At 39.9% G+C, this 18,574-nt stretch overlaps 3 protein-coding genes across 3 annotated transcripts; all 3 read left to right on the forward strand.

The window, feature by feature from the left end:
- Positions 1-4,056: 4,056 nt before the first annotated feature.
- LOC106362796 lies at positions 4,057-12,061 on the forward strand. Its single transcript, XM_048766441.1, has 7 exons — positions 4,057-5,158; positions 5,369-5,499; positions 5,575-6,492; positions 6,589-6,803; positions 7,129-7,186; positions 7,857-9,719; positions 11,893-12,061. The coding sequence occupies exons 6-7, from the start codon at positions 8,546-8,548 to the stop codon at positions 11,913-11,915; spliced, it is 1,197 nt and encodes a 398-aa protein (XP_048622398.1). The 5' UTR covers positions 4,057-5,158; positions 5,369-5,499; positions 5,575-6,492; positions 6,589-6,803; positions 7,129-7,186; positions 7,857-8,545; the 3' UTR covers positions 11,916-12,061.
- A 1,126-nt stretch (positions 12,062-13,187) lies between these two features.
- On the forward strand, positions 13,188-14,942 carry LOC111211502 (receptor for activated C kinase 1A-like). Its single transcript, XM_022712642.2, has 2 exons — positions 13,188-14,186; positions 14,647-14,942. The coding sequence occupies exons 1-2, from the start codon at positions 13,305-13,307 to the stop codon at positions 14,746-14,748; spliced, it is 984 nt and encodes a 327-aa protein (XP_022568363.1). The 5' UTR covers positions 13,188-13,304; the 3' UTR covers positions 14,749-14,942.
- A 325-nt stretch (positions 14,943-15,267) lies between these two features.
- On the forward strand, positions 15,268-18,472 carry LOC106387654 (exonuclease 1). The gene is made up of 11 exons (XM_013827558.3): positions 15,268-15,471; positions 15,580-15,616; positions 15,741-15,915; positions 16,012-16,090; positions 16,509-16,553; positions 16,634-16,783; positions 16,868-16,982; positions 17,078-17,178; positions 17,246-17,343; positions 17,432-17,524; positions 17,620-18,472. The coding sequence occupies exons 1-11, from the start codon at positions 15,394-15,396 to the stop codon at positions 18,377-18,379; spliced, it is 1,731 nt and encodes a 576-aa protein (XP_013683012.2). The 5' UTR covers positions 15,268-15,393; the 3' UTR covers positions 18,380-18,472.
- The last annotated feature ends 102 nt before the right edge of the window (positions 18,473-18,574 follow it).

Consider the following 18,574-nt stretch of genomic DNA (forward strand, 5'->3'; position numbering starts at 1 on the left):
ACTTGGGTTCAGAGATCTACAAAACTTCAACCAAGCACTATTGGGTAAACAGGTCTGGCGTATTTTGCAGCATCCAGAATGTCTTATGGCTCGAGTTCTACGAGCTCGTTACTTTGCAGATGGTAATATCCTCGATGCAGTTCAGAAACGGAAAGCTTCTTATGCATGGAAATCAATTTTGTATGGGAAAGAGCTTGTAAAGCAGGGGCTAAGATATGTTATAGGAGATGGCACTCTGACTAATCTGTGGACTTATCCATGGTTACCGGTTCACCCTCCAAGGCCACCAAGAGCTAGAGATGGAGTTCCTTTGGTAGGAAAGGTGAAAGACCTGATACGATCTGATGGGAGAGTATGGAATGAACAAAAGCTACATGAGGTGGTTGTGGAAGAGGATATAGATAAAATACTTGGAGTCAAGATCTTCTCAAAAGCTCAGTTGGATCTACTTGGCTGGCATTATAATGAGGATGGGATCTATTCAGTTAAATCCAGATATTGGCTATCTACTCATCTACCAGCAAATGATCTCATACAACCAGTTTATGGTGATGTGAATCTCAAGAAGAAGATTTGGGCAACGAAAATGCCTCCGAAAGTACATCATTTTCTTTGGAAAACATTATCAAGAAGCCTGGCAACAGGGAGCAATTTAAAGAGAAGACATGTTACTAATATGGATCAGTGTCTGCGATGCTGCCAAGGTGAAGAATCAGAGAAGCATATATTATTTGATTGTATATATGTTCAATCTATTTGGAGGGCGTCAGGTATTTCTAACTTGATAATAATGGATCCCAATGCTACTATGGAAGCAAAAATGGAAGCTTGTCTACAGTGTTGTTCTTCCTCTACACTGTCTCATTTACAGAACCTACCTTTGTGGGTATTGTGGCGTATATGGAAGAGTAGAAATATTCTTCTCTTTCAGCATAAGCATATAAATTGGAGAACTATATTGATGCAAGCCCATAAAGATGCACAGGAATGGATGAACAATCAAGCTATGGTTGATAGTAGAACAGGAGTAAGCTCCGTCAGAGGGACATACAGAAATAGAAGAAATGAATGGAGAAGACCAGATAGAGGATGGATAAAGTGTAATGTTGATGGTTCTTTCACCAATTCAAACATTCCGAGCCGTGCTGGATGGGTGATTAGAGATTCAAGAGGAGTTTATCAAGGGGCGGGACAAGGTATTGGTCAGGTAGTTAGAAATCCGTTGGAAAGCGAACTGCAGGCGATCATTATGGCAATGCAAAATAGCTGGAGCCATGGATATAAGAAGATTATCATAGAAGGTGACTGTCAAAAAGCTATTCACCTCCTTAACAGAATTGGTTTATGCTTTCATTCATATAATTGGATACGAGAAGCATTATGGTGGAAACAGAAGTTTGAATCAGTGGAGTTCCAATGGATAAACAGAGAAGGAAATAGAGTTGCAGACAAACTGGCGAAAAGTGATATACTTAATCATAGTACATTTTGCTTTCATCATTTTGTCCCAAGCACAATTACTATGCTTTTGCATAATGACTATGTAATTTCCAATTGAAATAATAAATCAGACGTTATAAAAAAAAATTATATAATTAAGATATAATTATATTTTTTCTTATATTATTATTTGTCTTATATATAGAGTTAACTAAATATTTTTTTGAAACAAAAAAACTCAATATACTAATTTTAATTTTTTATTAAAAAGAAAAATTAATTTGTTTCTAATCTCGAGATCATATCTGTAAAATATTACTTATATATTTTTTGATGTAATTATAAAATATTATAGTCAACTACATATATATGAAAAATAAAAGAACATTTCGGTAATACTAATTATAAATTTTGTTTTGATAGCATTAATCTGCGAGGAAATATATATTTTGACTGTTTGGCTATTATATATTTCGTAGGACCAAACAAGTTAATTTTGAAAATATATCCCTGTGTGTAATAATTATAGTTGGAAATACATGTATCTTATTACAATTTATAGTTTCTTTTGTAAAGTTCTAAAGAATGTATGCCCTTAATTAAAATCGCATGTTTTACAGTGACATCTCACATGCAACACATTCCTCAAAGAATCAACCAACTTCAGGAAGGGATTTCAGTGCGTCCTATCACGGTATGTATAAGAAGTGTTTGGGACATCAGAAAACACCAAAAATATAATACTCAAATTTGCATCGGCTTCATGTGCTACGACCACCACGTAAGCCTTTTATTAAAACTTTAACATATACATATATATGTATTTTCCAATCCAACATATTTGATTTAAACTACTCACTATTTACTTAATTGGTTCAGCACAACAAAATTTGTTCACATTTAGAGACAACTATTAGAAGGTCGGCTCACCGGAAACATTCAGCCAAATGACCCAAAAAATTTAACCGAGGGAGATATATATGAATTTTCAGAATTTTCTGTCATACATAATTCATGACATCGAAAACTCACCCAACTGCCGTATTACATTCAGATCGACCAAAAGACAATAACATCGAAAGTTACAGACATCGGTCCAATATTTCCAGTTCACAATTTCTCTCCTCAGAATTACAAAAATATATTGCGCTTAGCCAATACACCCACCTAGGTAAGTAAGTCAGCCCAATATCAATTAAACAAACATGGATGTTTATTCTAACTCAAAATCAATGTACATATGTTGTCGGGCAGATACTCATAATACAAAAAAGAAATCCGTACCACCCAGAAATCAATATTGATGCCACGATTGGTCTACTGCTGAACATGTAAGTCTAACACAATAGGTAAAAACGAAATCATAATTCTCTTCATACATACACCTCTATCTCAGGTCGACAATGGTTAAACTCATACTGTGCGACAAGCAAGCAGCAGATTTTAGCATCCTACGAAACAAGAAGAATAGGAAATTTACAGTTGTCATCATCACAAGGATAATTCCTAAACTTTTCCAAGGTAAATAATTTTTTTAAACACATCAAAAATAATACAGATCTAAATTTTTTTTTCTCAACAGAACAATAATATCCAATATTTTCTAGGCAAACTACTACTCAGTTCATCACCAGCAGCAAATTTTACTTCAACAAATCAATTGATTACATAAAGCATTTCAAAGGGCGAATAAAAGATCATGCAAAAGCATGCAGCAAATAATGACTTTAATTCATGCATCATTCGGATTATTATTCTCTTCCCAACACAACTTGATACCTAGATTTATTTACATTTTAAACAATTTTATCATTGTTTTTTTTAAATCTCTACTTCTCTATAAAATCTAAAACTCAACTTCTATCTTTCAAACTTTGCTAAGCAAATTTAAATATATAGAGAATAAATTAATAAGACATAATCCGCGCGTAGCGCGGACAAAGGATCTAGTAGAAGTAAAACCTTATTGAAATGGATCATTGTTATGAGGTCATAATTTTCAATGTATTGAATAATTCATAAAGTTTACATAACTTTTCTGTTGGTTTAGGTTAGATAAAATAGAAGAAAGTATTATCGACATGTCAATTGTGCTTTATTGTCTGTGTATGTGTCTTTAATAGACTCGGATTTAACCCTTTTAAGTTAAAACAAAAAAAACTATGCTTTATTGTCGTTTTAAAAAGACCAATAATTTGGCGGTAAAGAAATAATTTTCCACGTGGAGGAGTCAGCGTCGTTTAGTTAAAATTGGTCAATTTTAGAAAACATTTAATAACTGAAAAATAAGCATTTTTAATGCTAAATCAATTAAATTCTCAATGGTATTGAATTGTCAATATTGTATAACTTTTGGAGATATTCTCTACGTGTACTTCTGCTTTAATAGTATTGATTTTTTTCTCAATTTAATTGTTACTTCAGGTTGGATTTGGTTTTAATTTTTAGATATCGGTCATTTTATCATCCTAGGTACAAATTTGATAACAATCACCTATGTACTATGATTATTAATATACAAATATTAACCAAAAATTATGTGGGAGAAATGAGCTCTTAATTCTAAAATAAATCTCACACTACATAAACAAAACAAATCTTAAAACTATAACAAATTGATTTATTATTTTTATGTTTTTTATAAAACTAAACATAAAAGAAAACTCATGCAACAACGGGTCCATATCTAGTAACAAATAAAGTTCACATTCAATTTTTTGTTAAAAAAATAAAAAAATAAATTATAGCATGTCAAAATATTATATATATTAAAATTTAAAACTATTTATACGTGTGAATTCGGAGCAAATATTTAATGTAACAAAGATGTGTTTCTGAGTAGAACGAACCACTGAAACTCGGTTTATCTTGAACCTTGTGTCATACTCAAATCAATATACAACCGGTGGCAAAAGTTCATCATGATCAACATATCATTCTCCAGAGTCAAAAGTACCAGCAACGTTGGCTCGGAAAGTCTCGGTTTGAATGGCACTCACACCAGTACACCGCCAGGCATTGAAGACATGAGTCAAGAGAGTAGGTCACCGCCATGAGAGAAGCTATGTCATCAAATCACTCTCCTTTTACGATATTGTAAGCATGGTTAACTTCTCCTTTAATTTGTGTAGAACAACCTCAAATGCCTCAGCAGTACACCTTCGCAGTATAGGTAAACTCCTCACGTCCGTGCGTTGGGAGTGACTTCCCATTCATGGCCAAAACGACATGAGCTTAGGGATCAACTTTTTAGGAAACTGGTTAGGAGACCATAAACATTTTCCCCACAAGCAGTTATGACTGGCAATCCATATATATGATTACAGTTCTTCTGCTATATTCCTAGGAGTTGCCGGGCCCAAAAGTTTGGGAACTCATTAGAAAATATCTCATTACGAGAGAGTTCATGATAGGTTGAAAAAATTGTCAAATTTTCTATTTATATGATTTGGGTTGATATTTTCAGTTATTTCATACTTGGTAACCAAGTTCATTTAGGGTTTTGGTAACTAGCATATAAGTAAGTTTGTTTCACAATTTATTCCTCGTCCTTTTCCTCTGCATCCGTCTTGGTCTCTGAGGTGAGTCTCTCTCTCTCAAAATCCGACCATGTATTTGATGGTCTAACTTTTGAGACTGATTTTTCTTTGGTTTATATCTGCAGATAACAAGGTTCTCTGTGTTTCTTTCAGGCATTTAAAGAGACAAACATATCAGGGTAAGCTTCTTCTTTTGCCGTTGTGATTATGATGATCTGAGGAATTGGTGTTATCTTCTCTCTTATTGTCCATTCTCGATTTTTCATAATGTTTAGCTCAATAGATCTCCAGGATTAGATCTTTACGTACGTGATATAGTGTTCAATTTTTTTTTTTTGTTATTTATGTGTAAGTTTCCTAGTATATCACATAAAAGTTTCTATGCGCAGGCAAGAGATAATGTTTCCGATTATGAGGTCCGACATGCCTCACTTAACTCTTGAAGAAATTAGATCACTCCATACTGTTACAGTGGAAGAGTTGAAAATGTTTTTCTTGATTAAGCCTCTAACTCAGTATGGTACGTAGTTAATTCAAATTACTTTTTCCATTAAAAATAACACACAAGTCACTTGACGTTTTCTTTTCTCCGCAGTGTGTGGCTGTCCTGGGATCAGTCTTCTTAAGAGACGGCCCTCTCTTGCGCCCTCGCAAGAGCCAGAGAACCAAAGTTAGATAATTAGGATTATGGATGTTTTGTTCTTTTGAGACTCAAAAATAATCCCTTATATATAATATGTGTGTTTTTGAGAGAAAAAACTTATATATTGATATTATGGTTGCCTTTGTTTTATTTATGATCATTTTCCAGTATCATATGATTCTTTTTGCTAATTAATTAACTCTAAAAAAAAAATTCTAACACCACCGCTTGTATCATGGTCATGCATCATCTTTGAAAAACCACGAAACAGTCCATGCACCATCTACTTGTGCATGTACCTACGTGGAGATCTTACTATATATGTGTAAGCGCATCATTAATTAGCAGCCAGGGTTGTATAATGAGCTTATCATACCTGATATAAACTAACTTATATTTTTATAATGAGCTTATCTTTAGTCAGCCAGGGTTTGTACAATGAGCTCATCTTCAGCTGATATTTTTTCATAATAAATAACTCATAAAACTTATATGAGATATGCAGATAATGGTTAAATGAAGGCATGCAGGTTTTTAATGAGAAGGAAAAGCTTGCGCGGGAGGTTGTGAAAAATAAATACTTTGCGAGCTAGCTACATATTTTGAAAGATAAGAAACAATCTGTAATGATCCACTCCCACCATCTCCACTTCTTTCTCCAACCCCACCACTTCCACCTTCTTCTCCACCATTTCCACCATCTCCACCTTCTTCCCCACCATCTCCAACTTCTATAAAACTCAAGAAAAAGAGAAAGAGAGAGAGAAAGAGAGAGAAGAAGAAGAGGAGAGAAAGCTCACCTGAGCTCGTTGCCGGAGCAACCGTGCGCCGTTATCACGTTCAGCTTGCCACCACCGATAAACACCCTAGGTAACCGCCGGAAACCGCATTCCTTAAGCTCAGTTTCGTTTCCGTTTAGTAAATCGCCCATAACTTCCTAACCGTGATGAATCTCGTGAATCCAAGACCACCATCGTGTTCCTCTTGACGAGACGAATCCGTAGCCACCGAAAACGCCTCAATCGGAGCCCGGACGAAGCCGCACGCGCCTCCAGAAGTTTCGCCACTGCGCGCGCGTGAGGTACACGCGCCGCCGCCGGACCACGGTCATCCGCCGCAGCTCCGCCGCCGGACCACCGTCCTCCGCCGCAGCTCCGCCGTCGCCGCCGGCCATATTTCCGGTAAGCCGCCGCCGGAGCTCCGCCGTCGCCGGCGGTGACCGGCACCGGTGACTCGCCGGCGACTCGCCTACTCGGCCGAGTCGACCCGGTGAGTCAACTCGGTGACTCGGTCAAACCGGTGGTTTGACTGGTTTGAATTGATTTCAATTCGGTTAGGTTAAACCGGTCGGTTAAAATCAATTGGAAATCGGTTAGGAAAAACCGGATTAATTAATTAATTAATTTATTAAATAATTAATCTTTGACCAGCGGTTGACTTTTCCGTAAATACCCGTTTTAAACCGTTCAAAAAGCGTTCCGACTCGAAATTTCGATCTGATTTCAGATTTGGAGTCCATTTGAGCAGCTGGAGTTCATAGTTACCACTTCTTTTCATTGCTAAGGTGAGGACTATTCCGTTAAATCCCGAGCTAGTTTAGTACTACCATTATGGAAAGTTTAGTTTCGAAACATGATCCGTCTTTGTGAATCGAGTCTATTTGAGAGTCTTGTTTGTTCATTATTGATATTGGTTGTTAACTGGAATTATAATAATAAAGGATTCAACGATTGTGTGAAATGATTGATGCTAAGAACTGCTATATATATGTATATACATAGTTATGAGTAGGGACTATGTGATGAGGGCGTGAGCTCAGAGATGTCTGAGCTTCGACGCTACGGTGTGGTATGGGCGTGAGTTCAAAGACGTTTGAGCTTCGACGCTACTGTTTGGGGCGTGGTGCAGAGACGTTTGCATTCGACGCTACGATGGGCGGGGGTACAGAGATAGACTGTGCTAGCGACGCTTCGAGTATATGTATATATCCTTATGAGGAGATGCGCGGTGCAGAGAGTAGCTATGTACTATAAGCGCATGAGTTGTAACGGCTAGTCCTCTAGCCGAATATTGATTGTTATGTGTGGTGTAATAGGCACCGTGTTTGTTTCATGCTAGAGCTAGGCCTACATTTTAGTAGTGCTATGAACTCAGTCTGTGGTTTGCGGTTTAGCATCCCATACCTCGCTGGGCAACTCCCCTGTTGCTCACCCCTCCTTCTTTCCCCCTTCCAGGTGAGACCGACGAGCAGGAGTGATTATCGGACCGGTGCTATTGGGCTTTTGGACTTCTATCGCTTTTACCGCTTTTATCGTTATCGGGCCTTTTGGCGTTATGCTATCGTATTGACTTTTATATTATGGTGGAAATTATTATTATTATTTGAGTTGTATTATTATTTTATTTCCGCTTTTATCTATTTATTATATTTCGAAAGTGACGGGTGTTACATTTTGGTATCAGAGCTATTTATTTATCGTAACATTTTATTATGTAAATCGGGGTGTCACAATTTGGTATCAGAGCTATTTATTTATCGTAACATTTTATTATGTAAATCGGGTTGTCACAATTTGGTATCAGAGCGGGTTCCGTCCCGGCTCCGACCCGGGATGGCGATTTTTGGAGACCTGGTTTTATTCGGTTTTGACGGTTTTAAACGATTTCAAAATATTTTCGGGGATTTGAGAATTTTGAAAATAAAAATAAATAGCACCTTTCCGTTCGATATCACTTCTTCTTAAATGTTGGTATCCAAAGTTCAGCGTAAGTTAACTATTCGCTCCCCTTTCAGATGCCGCCAAGGAGAAGAACCACCCGTACCTAGACCGCCAGAGCTGTTAGAGACGATGTAGATGAGCATGAGCAGCCCGCAGTTCCACCACCCACGGCTCCACCAGTTGATCAGGATGAATTGAGACAGATGGTTCAGGATGCCGCTAGACAGGCCGCTCAGGAGGCACTTCAGCAGATTGCCCAGGAGGCAGCCAGGCAGGCCGCTCAGGAGGCCGCCCGAGTAGCTGCTCAGGAGGTTGCATGTCATATGGCTGCCGTTCAGCAGGGTCCTCAGGTTCAGGTGCAGCAGGGTCCGCAGATTTGGGTTCAGCAAGTTCCACTGGTTCAGGTCCAACAGGATCAGCAGGGTCCAGTTCAGCAGTTTGCTCATGGTGTTCAGGATCTACCACCACCACCACCGCGACCTCATGTTTACCCGGTTTATGATGAGAGGTTCTACAGGCTGACATGTCAGATGAGAAACATGGAGATGGAGCATTTTAGCGGAACAGTGGATGCTGTAGCTGCACATGATTGGAAGTTAGCCTTGCAGCGGAAGCTGGAGATTATTGAGTGTCCACCAGAGTTGTCGCTCAGATTGACTATACAATACCTTCGTGGAGATGCTCTTATATGGTGGGAGGGAATACGATTGAGTCACTTTGGGCCAGGGAGGCTTACCTTTGCAGACTTCATCCGAGAGTTCGATAGGAAATACTTTCCGAAGGAAGCTATGGATAGGAAGAAATGCGAGTTCGAGCATGTAAGTCAGGGTAAGATGTCTATCAGGGAGTATGAGGTTGTGTTTAACCAATTTCGCAGGTTTGCTGGAGAGGGCATTTTAGAGGAAGACCTGATGAGGAAATTTCTGAATGGGATGCGAGTAGAGATTCGCAACAGGTGCCGTGTCGCCACTTATCACAGATTGGGAGACTTGGTGGAGAAAGCTGCCGAGCAGGAGGCAGGTTTGGCAGAGGAGCAGAAGTACACCAAGGCAGATCAGCCTAAGTTTGGAGGGACTTCAGAGGCACAGCAGAGGACATGGGACAAACCGAGCATACAATGCTTTTATTGTGGAAAGATGGGACATAAGAGTAGGGTTTGTCGGAGTAGGCTATTTAATGCCCAGGTTGCGCCACCAGCAGCGGCAGCAGCACCAGTAGTGGATGTTAGGAACTGTTTTGGTTGTAACCAGCCAGGTCACATTTTCAGAGACTATCCGAGGAGGGATAATGCAGCGCTTCCACCACCACCGAAGCGTTTAGCCATCGCTCCACATGTGTTTACAGTTGGAGATCCCCAGGGAGCTGAGCCGATAGCGGGTATGTTCTTATCATACTTGCTTGTGTTAATATTTGTGGTTTTGTGGTTATCTTGTATAGTTCGAGATTAGTGAATCTCGCGTATGATTGGTTGTGGTTGGTGTGAGTTACTTCACACCTTATTTGACTTAAGAGCTTTTCATAGTTTTGTGAGTTCGCGTTTGGTTAAGTTTTAGTCTTTTTGGGGGGATCTTCTAACCGAAAGATAAGCAGATTTAGATTGTTGTTATGGAGAGCTTGTTGTTATGGAGAGTTTGAGAGCGATCAGGAATTCATCGTGATGTACCTGTTATCATTTGAGTATTATGATGGTACCGTCGAAGTTTATGGTGGGTCTGGTCGTACACCACTTTGTTGGACCGCCAAGTAAGAGCAGATAATGGTATGATGACTATGTTGGTCAAGGTTCGTGGGAGAGAGACGGGATTCAGGAGGATACCTGGGAGTCCGAGCCCCAAATGAGGATTGATTATCCAGAGCTGTTTCGGGGTGTCATTGGAGAGTTTGGTGATGTGAATTCGGGGTCGAATTCCTTGTTAGTGGGGGAGAATTGTAATGACCCACTCCCACCATCTCCACTTCTTTCTCCAACCCCACCACTTCCACCTTCTTCTCCACCATCTCCACCATCTCCACCTTCTTCCCCACCATCTCCACCTTCTATAAAACTCAAGAAAAAGAGAAAGAGAGAGAGAGAGAGAAGAAGAAGAGGAGAGAAAGCTCACCTGAGCTCGTTGCCGGAGCAACCGTGCGCCGTGATCACGTTCAGCTTGCCACCACCGATAAACACCCTAGGTAACCGCCGGAAACCGCATTCCTTAAGCTCAGTTTCGTTTCCGTTTAGTAAATCACCCATAACTTCCTAACCGTGATGAATCTCGTGAATCCAAGACCACCATCGTGTTTCTCCTGACGAGACGAATCCGTAGCCACCGAAAACGCCTCAATCGGAGCCCGGACGAAGCCGCACGCGCCTCCAGAAGTTTCGCCACTGCGCGCGCGTGAGGTACACGCGCCGCCGCCGGACCACGGTCATCCGCCGCAGCTCCGCCGCCGGACCACCGTCCTCCGCCGCAGCTCCGCCATCGCCGCCGGCCATATTTCCGGTAAGCCGTCGCCGGAGCTCCGCCGTCGCCGGCGGTGACCGACACCGGTGACTCGCCGGCGACTCGCCTACTCGGCCGAGTCGACCCGGTGAGTCAACTCGGTGACTCGGTCAAACCGGTGGTTTGACTGGTTTGACTGGTTTAAATTGATTTCAATTCGGTTAGGTTAAACCGGTCGGTTAAAATCAATTGGAAATCGGTTAAAAAAAACCGGATTAATTAATTAATTAATTAATTAATTAAATAATTAATCTTTGACCAGCGAGTTGACTTTTCCGTAAATACCCGTTTTAAACCGTTCAAAAAGCGTTCCGACTCGAAATTTCGATCTGATTTCAGATTTGGAGTCCATTTGAGCAGCTGGAGTTCATGGTTACCACTTCTCTTCATTGCTAAGGTGAGGGCTATTCCGTTAAATCCCGAGCTAGTTTAGTACTACCATTATGGAAAGTTTAGTTTCGAAACATGATCCGTCTTTGTGAATCGAGTCTATTTGAGAGTCTTGTTTGTTCATTATTGATATTGGTTGTTAACTGGAATTAGAATAATAGAGGATTCAACGATTGTGTGAAATGATTGATGCTAAGAACTGCTATATATATGTATATACATAGTTATGAGTAGGGACTATGTGATGAGGGCGTGAGCTCAGAGATGTCTGAGCTTCGACGCTACGGTGTGGTATGGGCATGAGTTCAGAGACGTTTGAGCTTCGACGCTACTGTTTGGGGCGTGGTGCAGAGACGTTTGCATTCGACGCTACGATGGGCGGGGGTACAGAGACAGACTGTACTAGCGACGCTTCGAGTATATGTATATATCCTTATGAGGAGATGCGCGGTGCAGAGAGTAGCTATGTACTATAAGCGCATGAGTTGTAACGGCTAGTCCTCTAGCCGAGTATTGATTGTTATGTGTGGTGTAATAGGCACCGTGTTTGTTTCATGCTAGAGCTAGACCTACATTTTAGTAGTGCTATGAACTCAGTCTGTGGTTTGCGGTTTAGCATCCCATACCTCGCTGGGCAACTCCCATGTTGCTCACCCCTCCTTCTTTCCCCCTTCCAGGTGAGACCGACGAGCAGGAGTGATTATCGGACCGGTGCTATTGGGCTTTGGGGCTTCTATCGCTTTTACCGCTTTTATCGTTATCGGGCCTTTTGGCGTTATGCTATCGTATTGACTTTTATATTATGGTGAAAATTATTATTATTATTTGAGTTGTATTATTATTTTATTTCCGCTTTTATCTATTTATTATATTTCGAAAGTGACGGGTGTTACATTTTGGTATCAGAGCTATTTATTTATCGTAACATTTTATTATGTAAATCGGGGTGTCACAATTTGGTATCCGAACTATTTATTTATTGCAACATTTTATTATGTAAATCGGGGTGTCACACAATCGATGGCATATAATGCAAGTATGCGACACATAATGATAAAGCCGATCTATATAATATTAGGTTTTTCCTTGCTAAGAAAATTTTCTCACCTGATTGGCCTCCTCCTCCTATGGTGTTCCGGGGCCATTGCCAAGCGCCTCCGTTGAAGCCGTTTGGAGCCACCTCTGGGTGTGTGTTCGTGCGAACTGCTTGTAGCTATTATCTTGATCGCTTTAGGTGATCATGAAGCGGTTTGTTAGGGATCAAATATGTTGCAGCTATAGTTCTACCACTGGAACATTCACATTTCAAAATTTCGATAGATCTTCATCAAGACGGTATGTGCAAACATTATTATTACACCAATATATACTCTGAAAGATCCAAGAAGTACTGTAAAAAACGATTTTCATTCTTTTTATGTTTTTTTCGTGAAATTAAAACATCAAATAAAACATGTGCAATGCACGGATCCATATCTAGTTACATATAAATTTGAACAATGCATGTACGCTAAATACCTAAACTTAACTTATAAACTGGTTTGATTTGAATATTTAGATACATAATCAATAAATATTTTTAGTGTTTTGAGTATTGTTTGGTTGTTTTAAACATTTAATTTTGATAATTTGTATATATTTTCAAATTATTTTAGATAAACCCTAAATATTTTATATATTTTAGATATTAAATCTAAAATTTAATTAATATATTTAAATATATAAATCTATTTCAAATACATTCGGATATCCAAAAAGTTTTGGTTTGGGTTGGGTTCGGTTTGGGCTATTCAAATACTAAAAATTTGAATTGGTTTGGATATTCAACAGATTTGGGTTCGGGTTTGATACTATGCTCTTGGTTCTTCGGATTCGGGCATTTTTCTCCAGCCCAACTAGTCATGTGAATGAAAATTCCAGCAGTTCATTTACCGAAGACCCACTAGTAAACCTTAACATATAGGCCCAATTAAAGAAACTAACCCTAATCCATTTCACTTGTCACTCATATAAACCGCCGCTTCTTTCCCCTTCGCATCTCACCGCCAAACCACCCTACCTTCCGAAGCTCCTCCTCCACACACCGAAAATGGCGGAAGGACTCGTTTTAAAAGGCACCATGCGCGCGCACACCGACCAGGTCACCGCGATCGCCACCCCGATCGACAACTCCGACATCATCGTCTCAGCCTCCCGCGACAAATCCATCATCCTCTGGAAGCTCACCAAAGACGACAAATCCTACGGCGTAGCCCAGAGGCGCCTCACCGGCCACTCCCACTTCGTCGAGGACGTCGTTCTCTCCTCCGACGGCCAGTTCGCGCTCTCCGGAAGCTGGGACGGCGAGCTCCGTCTCTGGGACCTCGCCGCCGGCGTGTCGACTCGAAGATTCGTCGGACACACCAAAGACGTCCTCTCCGTGGCCTTCTCGCTCGACAACCGTCAGATCGTGTCGGCCTCTCGTGACCGTACGATCAAGCTCTGGAACACTCTCGGTGAGTGTAAGTACACCATCGCGGAAGGAGGTGAGGGGCACCGCGACTGGGTGAGCTGCGTTAGGTTCAGTCCCAACACGCTTCAGCCGACGATTGTGTCGGCGTCGTGGGACAAGACGGTGAAAGTTTGGAACTTGGCGAACTGTAAGCTTAGGTCGACTCTTGCGGGGCACACTGGGTATGTTAGCACTGTTGCTGTTTCGCCTGATGGTTCTTTGTGTGCTAGTGGAGGGAAAGATGGTGTGGTGTTGTTGTGGGATTTGGCTGAGGGGAAGAAGCTTTACTCTCTTGAAGCGAACTCTGTGATCCACGCGCTCTGCTTTAGTCCGAATAGGTACTGGCTTTGTGCTGCGACTGAGCAGGGGATTAAGATTTGGGATCTTGAGAGTAAGAGTGTTGTTGAGGATTTGAAGGTTGATCTTAAGGCTGAGGCTGAGAAGTCTGATGGAAGTGGTACTGCTGGCAACAAAAAGAAGGTAATGACATACTACTACCTCATGGCTTGGTTGGTTATATGTTTTCGGTCGATTTAAAGTTGTCTAGATTGTTTAGATAATACCTGATGATCGATGATAGCGTTTACACTTGTATAACAAATGTAAAAGTTCATTGATATGGTTTTCGTGGATTAATCTATTGAAATGTGAACAAATGATAAATGTGTGTGTGGTTTTCCATCCTTGTTTTAAGGTTCTCTTATTTAGTCCGAGTTTATCTTCATACATTGTCTCGTGCATTACTTGCAGTATATTGTTAACTAGTGAAACCTGCGAATCAATATTTGATTGCGAACTCTGTGTAACAATATGAGTTTTATTTGTCTATAAAGATCCTATCTTGTTACAATTTTTAACTAGATTGCTAAGGTCAGTGTTTGAATGGTTTCCAACCTGAGTTCACATTGGAATGGATTTTTGTTTGTTGGTTTTTGGATAGGTTATTTACTGCACCAGCCTGAACTGGAGTGCGGATGGAAGCACCTTGTTCAGTGGTTATACCGATGGAGTTATCAGAGTTTGGGGTATTGGCCGCTACTAGTGATCACATCTCTTTGGCTTTTTTATCTTATCACTTTTTTTTTTCCAGCACACCCAGAGATTTTGCAAGAATATTTGTTTTTATGTCGATCAATTCTAGGTTTGGATCTTTTATATTGTTTGTTATATCTTTGCGGTTTTAAGTTATTCCATTTTTGTTGACCAAAAAAAAAAAGTTATTCCATTTTCTTGCCATGTGAATTCTTTGATAATCCTACAAATTTATCTCACATTCATGAATTTGTACTGACATTGAATGATAGAAAAACAATCGGCTTTTTGAGTAACAAGCACAATGATTAAATTATGCAAGAAAATGATGAAATTTCACTCTTAACAACTCGTTACCTTCCTTTACAAATGAGCATGAACACTTGTTCGAGCTCGTCACGTAATATAGTCGAACAGCCGCCGCTTCTACTGCTGACGTGGAGTCTGTCGTTCTTTAATTACCTCCCGCCATGTCCTTTTCGCGCCAAGGTCTAGTCTTAAAAACTGTGTAATTAAGACCTTTCTTTTTACCCTTATGCGAGAGGTAGAAAAAATAAAAGAAGCAATAAGAAAAAAACATTTCGGACAGCAGAAGAACCCTAATAAGAGAGAGAGAGAGAGAGACATAGCGAGACGATAAGACAGCAAAGCAGAAATGGGGATAAAGGATCTCCTCAGATTCATGAAGCCATACATTCTCCCCATTCACATCCAGAAATACGCCGGAACACGAGTAACAACAACAACTTCTCCCATTATCTCTTCTTAATCGTTCTGGGTAAATCTCCATAAAAAAAATCAAGTCTTTAACTAATGGGCTTACTCAATTCTGTATTTCCAGGTGGGAATCGATGCGTATTCATGGCTACACAAAGGAGGTAAGCTTTCCTGTGCTCTTAATTCTGAGCTGAAGAATGAAAATGAGATCAATTATAATCTGTTTAATGGGTGGATTTCAATTTCATGACCTGTGAATATATATTTTTTTTTTTTTTGCAACAGCATACTCATGCAGTATGGAGCTGTGTTTAGACACTGATGGGAAGAAGAAGCTCAGATACATTGATTACTTCATGCACAGAATCAGTCTTCTTCAACACTATGAGATTACCCCTGTCGTTGTTCTCGACGGTGGTCATATGCCCTGCAAGGCTGCCACTGGTGACGAACGCCAAAGGCAAGTGTCTCTCTTGTTTAATCACTTCTTCTTTAGCTCCTAATAAGCTTCTTTTTTCATTCATCTAAGCGTCTTTGTTCTTTTTTCTATTATCAGGAAGCGAAAGGCAAACTTTGATGCTGCAATGGTGAAGCTTAAAGAAGGGAATGTCAAAGCAGCTGTTGAGTTCTTCCAGGTTCGTAGCTCTTCTCATTTCAAAGGCTTCGTTCTATAAGTTGCGTTGCATAATTGCTCGCCTTTAGAGTAAATATCACTGCTTTTTGAGGTGCTTGCTTACTAGTTCTTTTCACTTGAATGGCTTTAGAGTTATTTTTTTTTCACTGCTAATTAGCCTCTGAAAGCTCAAGGACTTGTCTGTGTTTACTAGGAATACATATTATTACCGCACAGTGTCTTAGCTTGAACCAGTGTCCCTAAATCCTTCGGACATAAAATTATCTTCTTGAATCCTATGCCTAGTTTGGCATTCTTGATGTGTTGGTATGTGTGTTTAGTCAGTATTTGTATCATGCATTCTGCTAATATTTTTTTGGTTTAAGACTAGGATATTATGTGAGCTAATACCTTTTGTCATTACTATACGCATTACGCAGAGAGCCGTTAGTGTAACATCATCCATGGCTCATCAATTGATTCAGGTATACACGTTTTTTATCAACCAAGTACGTTTCCTAAGGAATTATATGACTATTTTGCTAGGGCCCTAACATTTTTTCAGGTTCTGAAATCAGAAAACGTTGAATTTATCGTAGCTCCGTATGAGGCTGATGCTCAGCTAGCATACCTATCCAGCCTCGAACTGGAACAAGGCGGGATTGCTGCTGTTATAACCGAGGACAGCGATTTACTTGCCTATGGCTGCAAAGCTGTAAGATTCTCTTTTCCACATGCAATAAAACGAAGTTTAAGATCATTGTATGATATGTTTCCTCAACATCTGTATGGTAACAAGGTTATCTTTAAGATGGACCGGTATGGCAAAGGGGAGGAACTGATTCTAGATAATGTTTTTCAAGCCGCTGATCAAAAACCCTCTTTCCAGAACTTTGATCAAGAGCTATTCACTGGTTAGTATTATTATCTACATTTTTGAACTTTTGATATGACACGTCTCTCCCAACATTCATTTATACAATTGTTGTTGGTTTGGCCTTTTTTACAGCAATGTGCGTACTAGCCGGATGTGATTTTCTGCCCTCTGTTCCTGGTGTTGGCATCTCGAGAGCTCATGGATTCATCTCCAAGTACCAGAGTGTTGAACGTGTAAGCATTTACTTGATGTTGTAGGTTTTGTCAGTACTTAAGACATTCAAATGTGTGAATATTGTAGGTTTTGTCAGTTCTCAAGACAAAAAAGGGTAAACTAGTTCCTGAGGATTACTCCAGCACCTTGATGGAAGCAGTTTCAGTTTTCCAGTATGCTCGTGTGTAAGTAGCTCTCGTCTCAGTCATGTTTCGCTAATATCCATTTTTGTACCGTTCTTACACCATTCCCCTTTGATTTATTATGTTGCAGATATGACTTTCATGGTAAGAAGCTCAAGCACTTGAAACCCCTCTCGCAGAACCTCATGGACTTACCAGTTGAACAACTTGAGTTCCTGGGACCGTATCCTTTTTCATCACATTCACATGATTGTCATTCATCAAAAATCACATGATTATTTACCAAGTTTGTTCACCTTGACACATTACTCTTATCAGAGATCTCTCACCATCTGTTGCTGCTGCAATTGCTGAAGGGAAAGTTGATCCCATAACCATGGAGGCATTTAACCGCTTCTCGGTTTCCGGGAGACAGATGAAGACACCTGTTCAATCATTCAAGGAACAGGAAAAGAGAAGCTCCTTTTTGTTATTGCCTTTGTCTGAAAGCGAGGAAAGAATAAATCTCAAAAGGAGTGCAGATGAAGCTATAATCGGTCCAGAAAGTGTTCTGGAGGAGCCAAAGTACTCCAAACAAGATTTAGATCTACACAAACTGGTGTCGCAGCAGCCTAACAAGGATCATATGATTATCCCGACCAGCAATCCCTCACTGGCTCCGGATAACAACCCATTCAAGATCAGAAAAACTGATGAAATCAACATGGAAGAGTATGGTTTGCAAGAACTCAAGGTTTCTTTTGGGACCAACGGTGAAGCAATGGATGTTACTTATTCACCAAACTCTAAGGAGCACGATTGCTCAGGGGATCAAAAGGATGTTACAATCGATTTGTCCAAGCTTGATGATTCTGTAATCAAACAGAACTCTGAGAAGATCAGAGAGAAGGAAAGTTCTGTGGATTCAGAAGATGTAGTTGAGATTCAAGGTCATGTGAACATAACCACAAAGAGAGTCCGTGGAGCAAAACCTAGAGCTGAGAGTTTCAAAGTGAAAACAAGCTTTAGAAGCTCAGAGGACAAGAAGGCTAAGATCAACAAGAAAAGCAGTATATTAGATTTCTTTCATCGATTGTAATCACTTTATCTTGTTCTTTAATATTTGTTTGTTATCTCCTTAAAATATGTATGATTTTTTTTTTAAGTTAATACATAGTTCACTGAAGATTCATATTCATTTGCAATAGCATTTGACAGAAAATAACAACCATTATTTATAATCTAAAACACTCAAAAACACAAAACAAAACCCTAAAAACATCCCACCTTGCTG

Source organism: Brassica napus, chromosome C8, assembly GCF_020379485.1.
Source record: "Brassica napus cultivar Da-Ae chromosome C8, Da-Ae, whole genome shotgun sequence".
NCBI lineage: Eukaryota > Viridiplantae > Streptophyta > Magnoliopsida > Brassicales > Brassicaceae > Brassica > Brassica napus.

Coding starts and splice junctions, on each gene's coding strand:
- LOC106362796 (XM_048766441.1), top strand. CDS start 8,546: ATGGTTCAGGATGCCGCTAGACAGGCCGCTCAGGAGGCACTTCAGCAG. Junction 9,720..11,892: donor GGGAGCTGAGCCGATAGCGG/GTATGTTCTTAT, acceptor TCCCCCTTCCAG/GTGAGACCGACGAGCAGGAG.
- LOC111211502 (XM_022712642.2), top strand. CDS start 13,305: ATGGCGGAAGGACTCGTTTTAAAAGGCACCATGCGCGCGCACACCGAC. Junction 14,187..14,646: donor CTGCTGGCAACAAAAAGAAG/GTAATGACATAC, acceptor GTTTTTGGATAG/GTTATTTACTGCACCAGCCT.
- LOC106387654 (XM_013827558.3), top strand. CDS start 15,394: ATGGGGATAAAGGATCTCCTCAGATTCATGAAGCCATACATTCTCCCC. Junction 15,472..15,579: donor AGAAATACGCCGGAACACGA/GTAACAACAACA, acceptor CTGTATTTCCAG/GTGGGAATCGATGCGTATTC. Junction 16,091..16,508: donor CAGCTGTTGAGTTCTTCCAG/GTTCGTAGCTCT, acceptor CGCATTACGCAG/AGAGCCGTTAGTGTAACATC.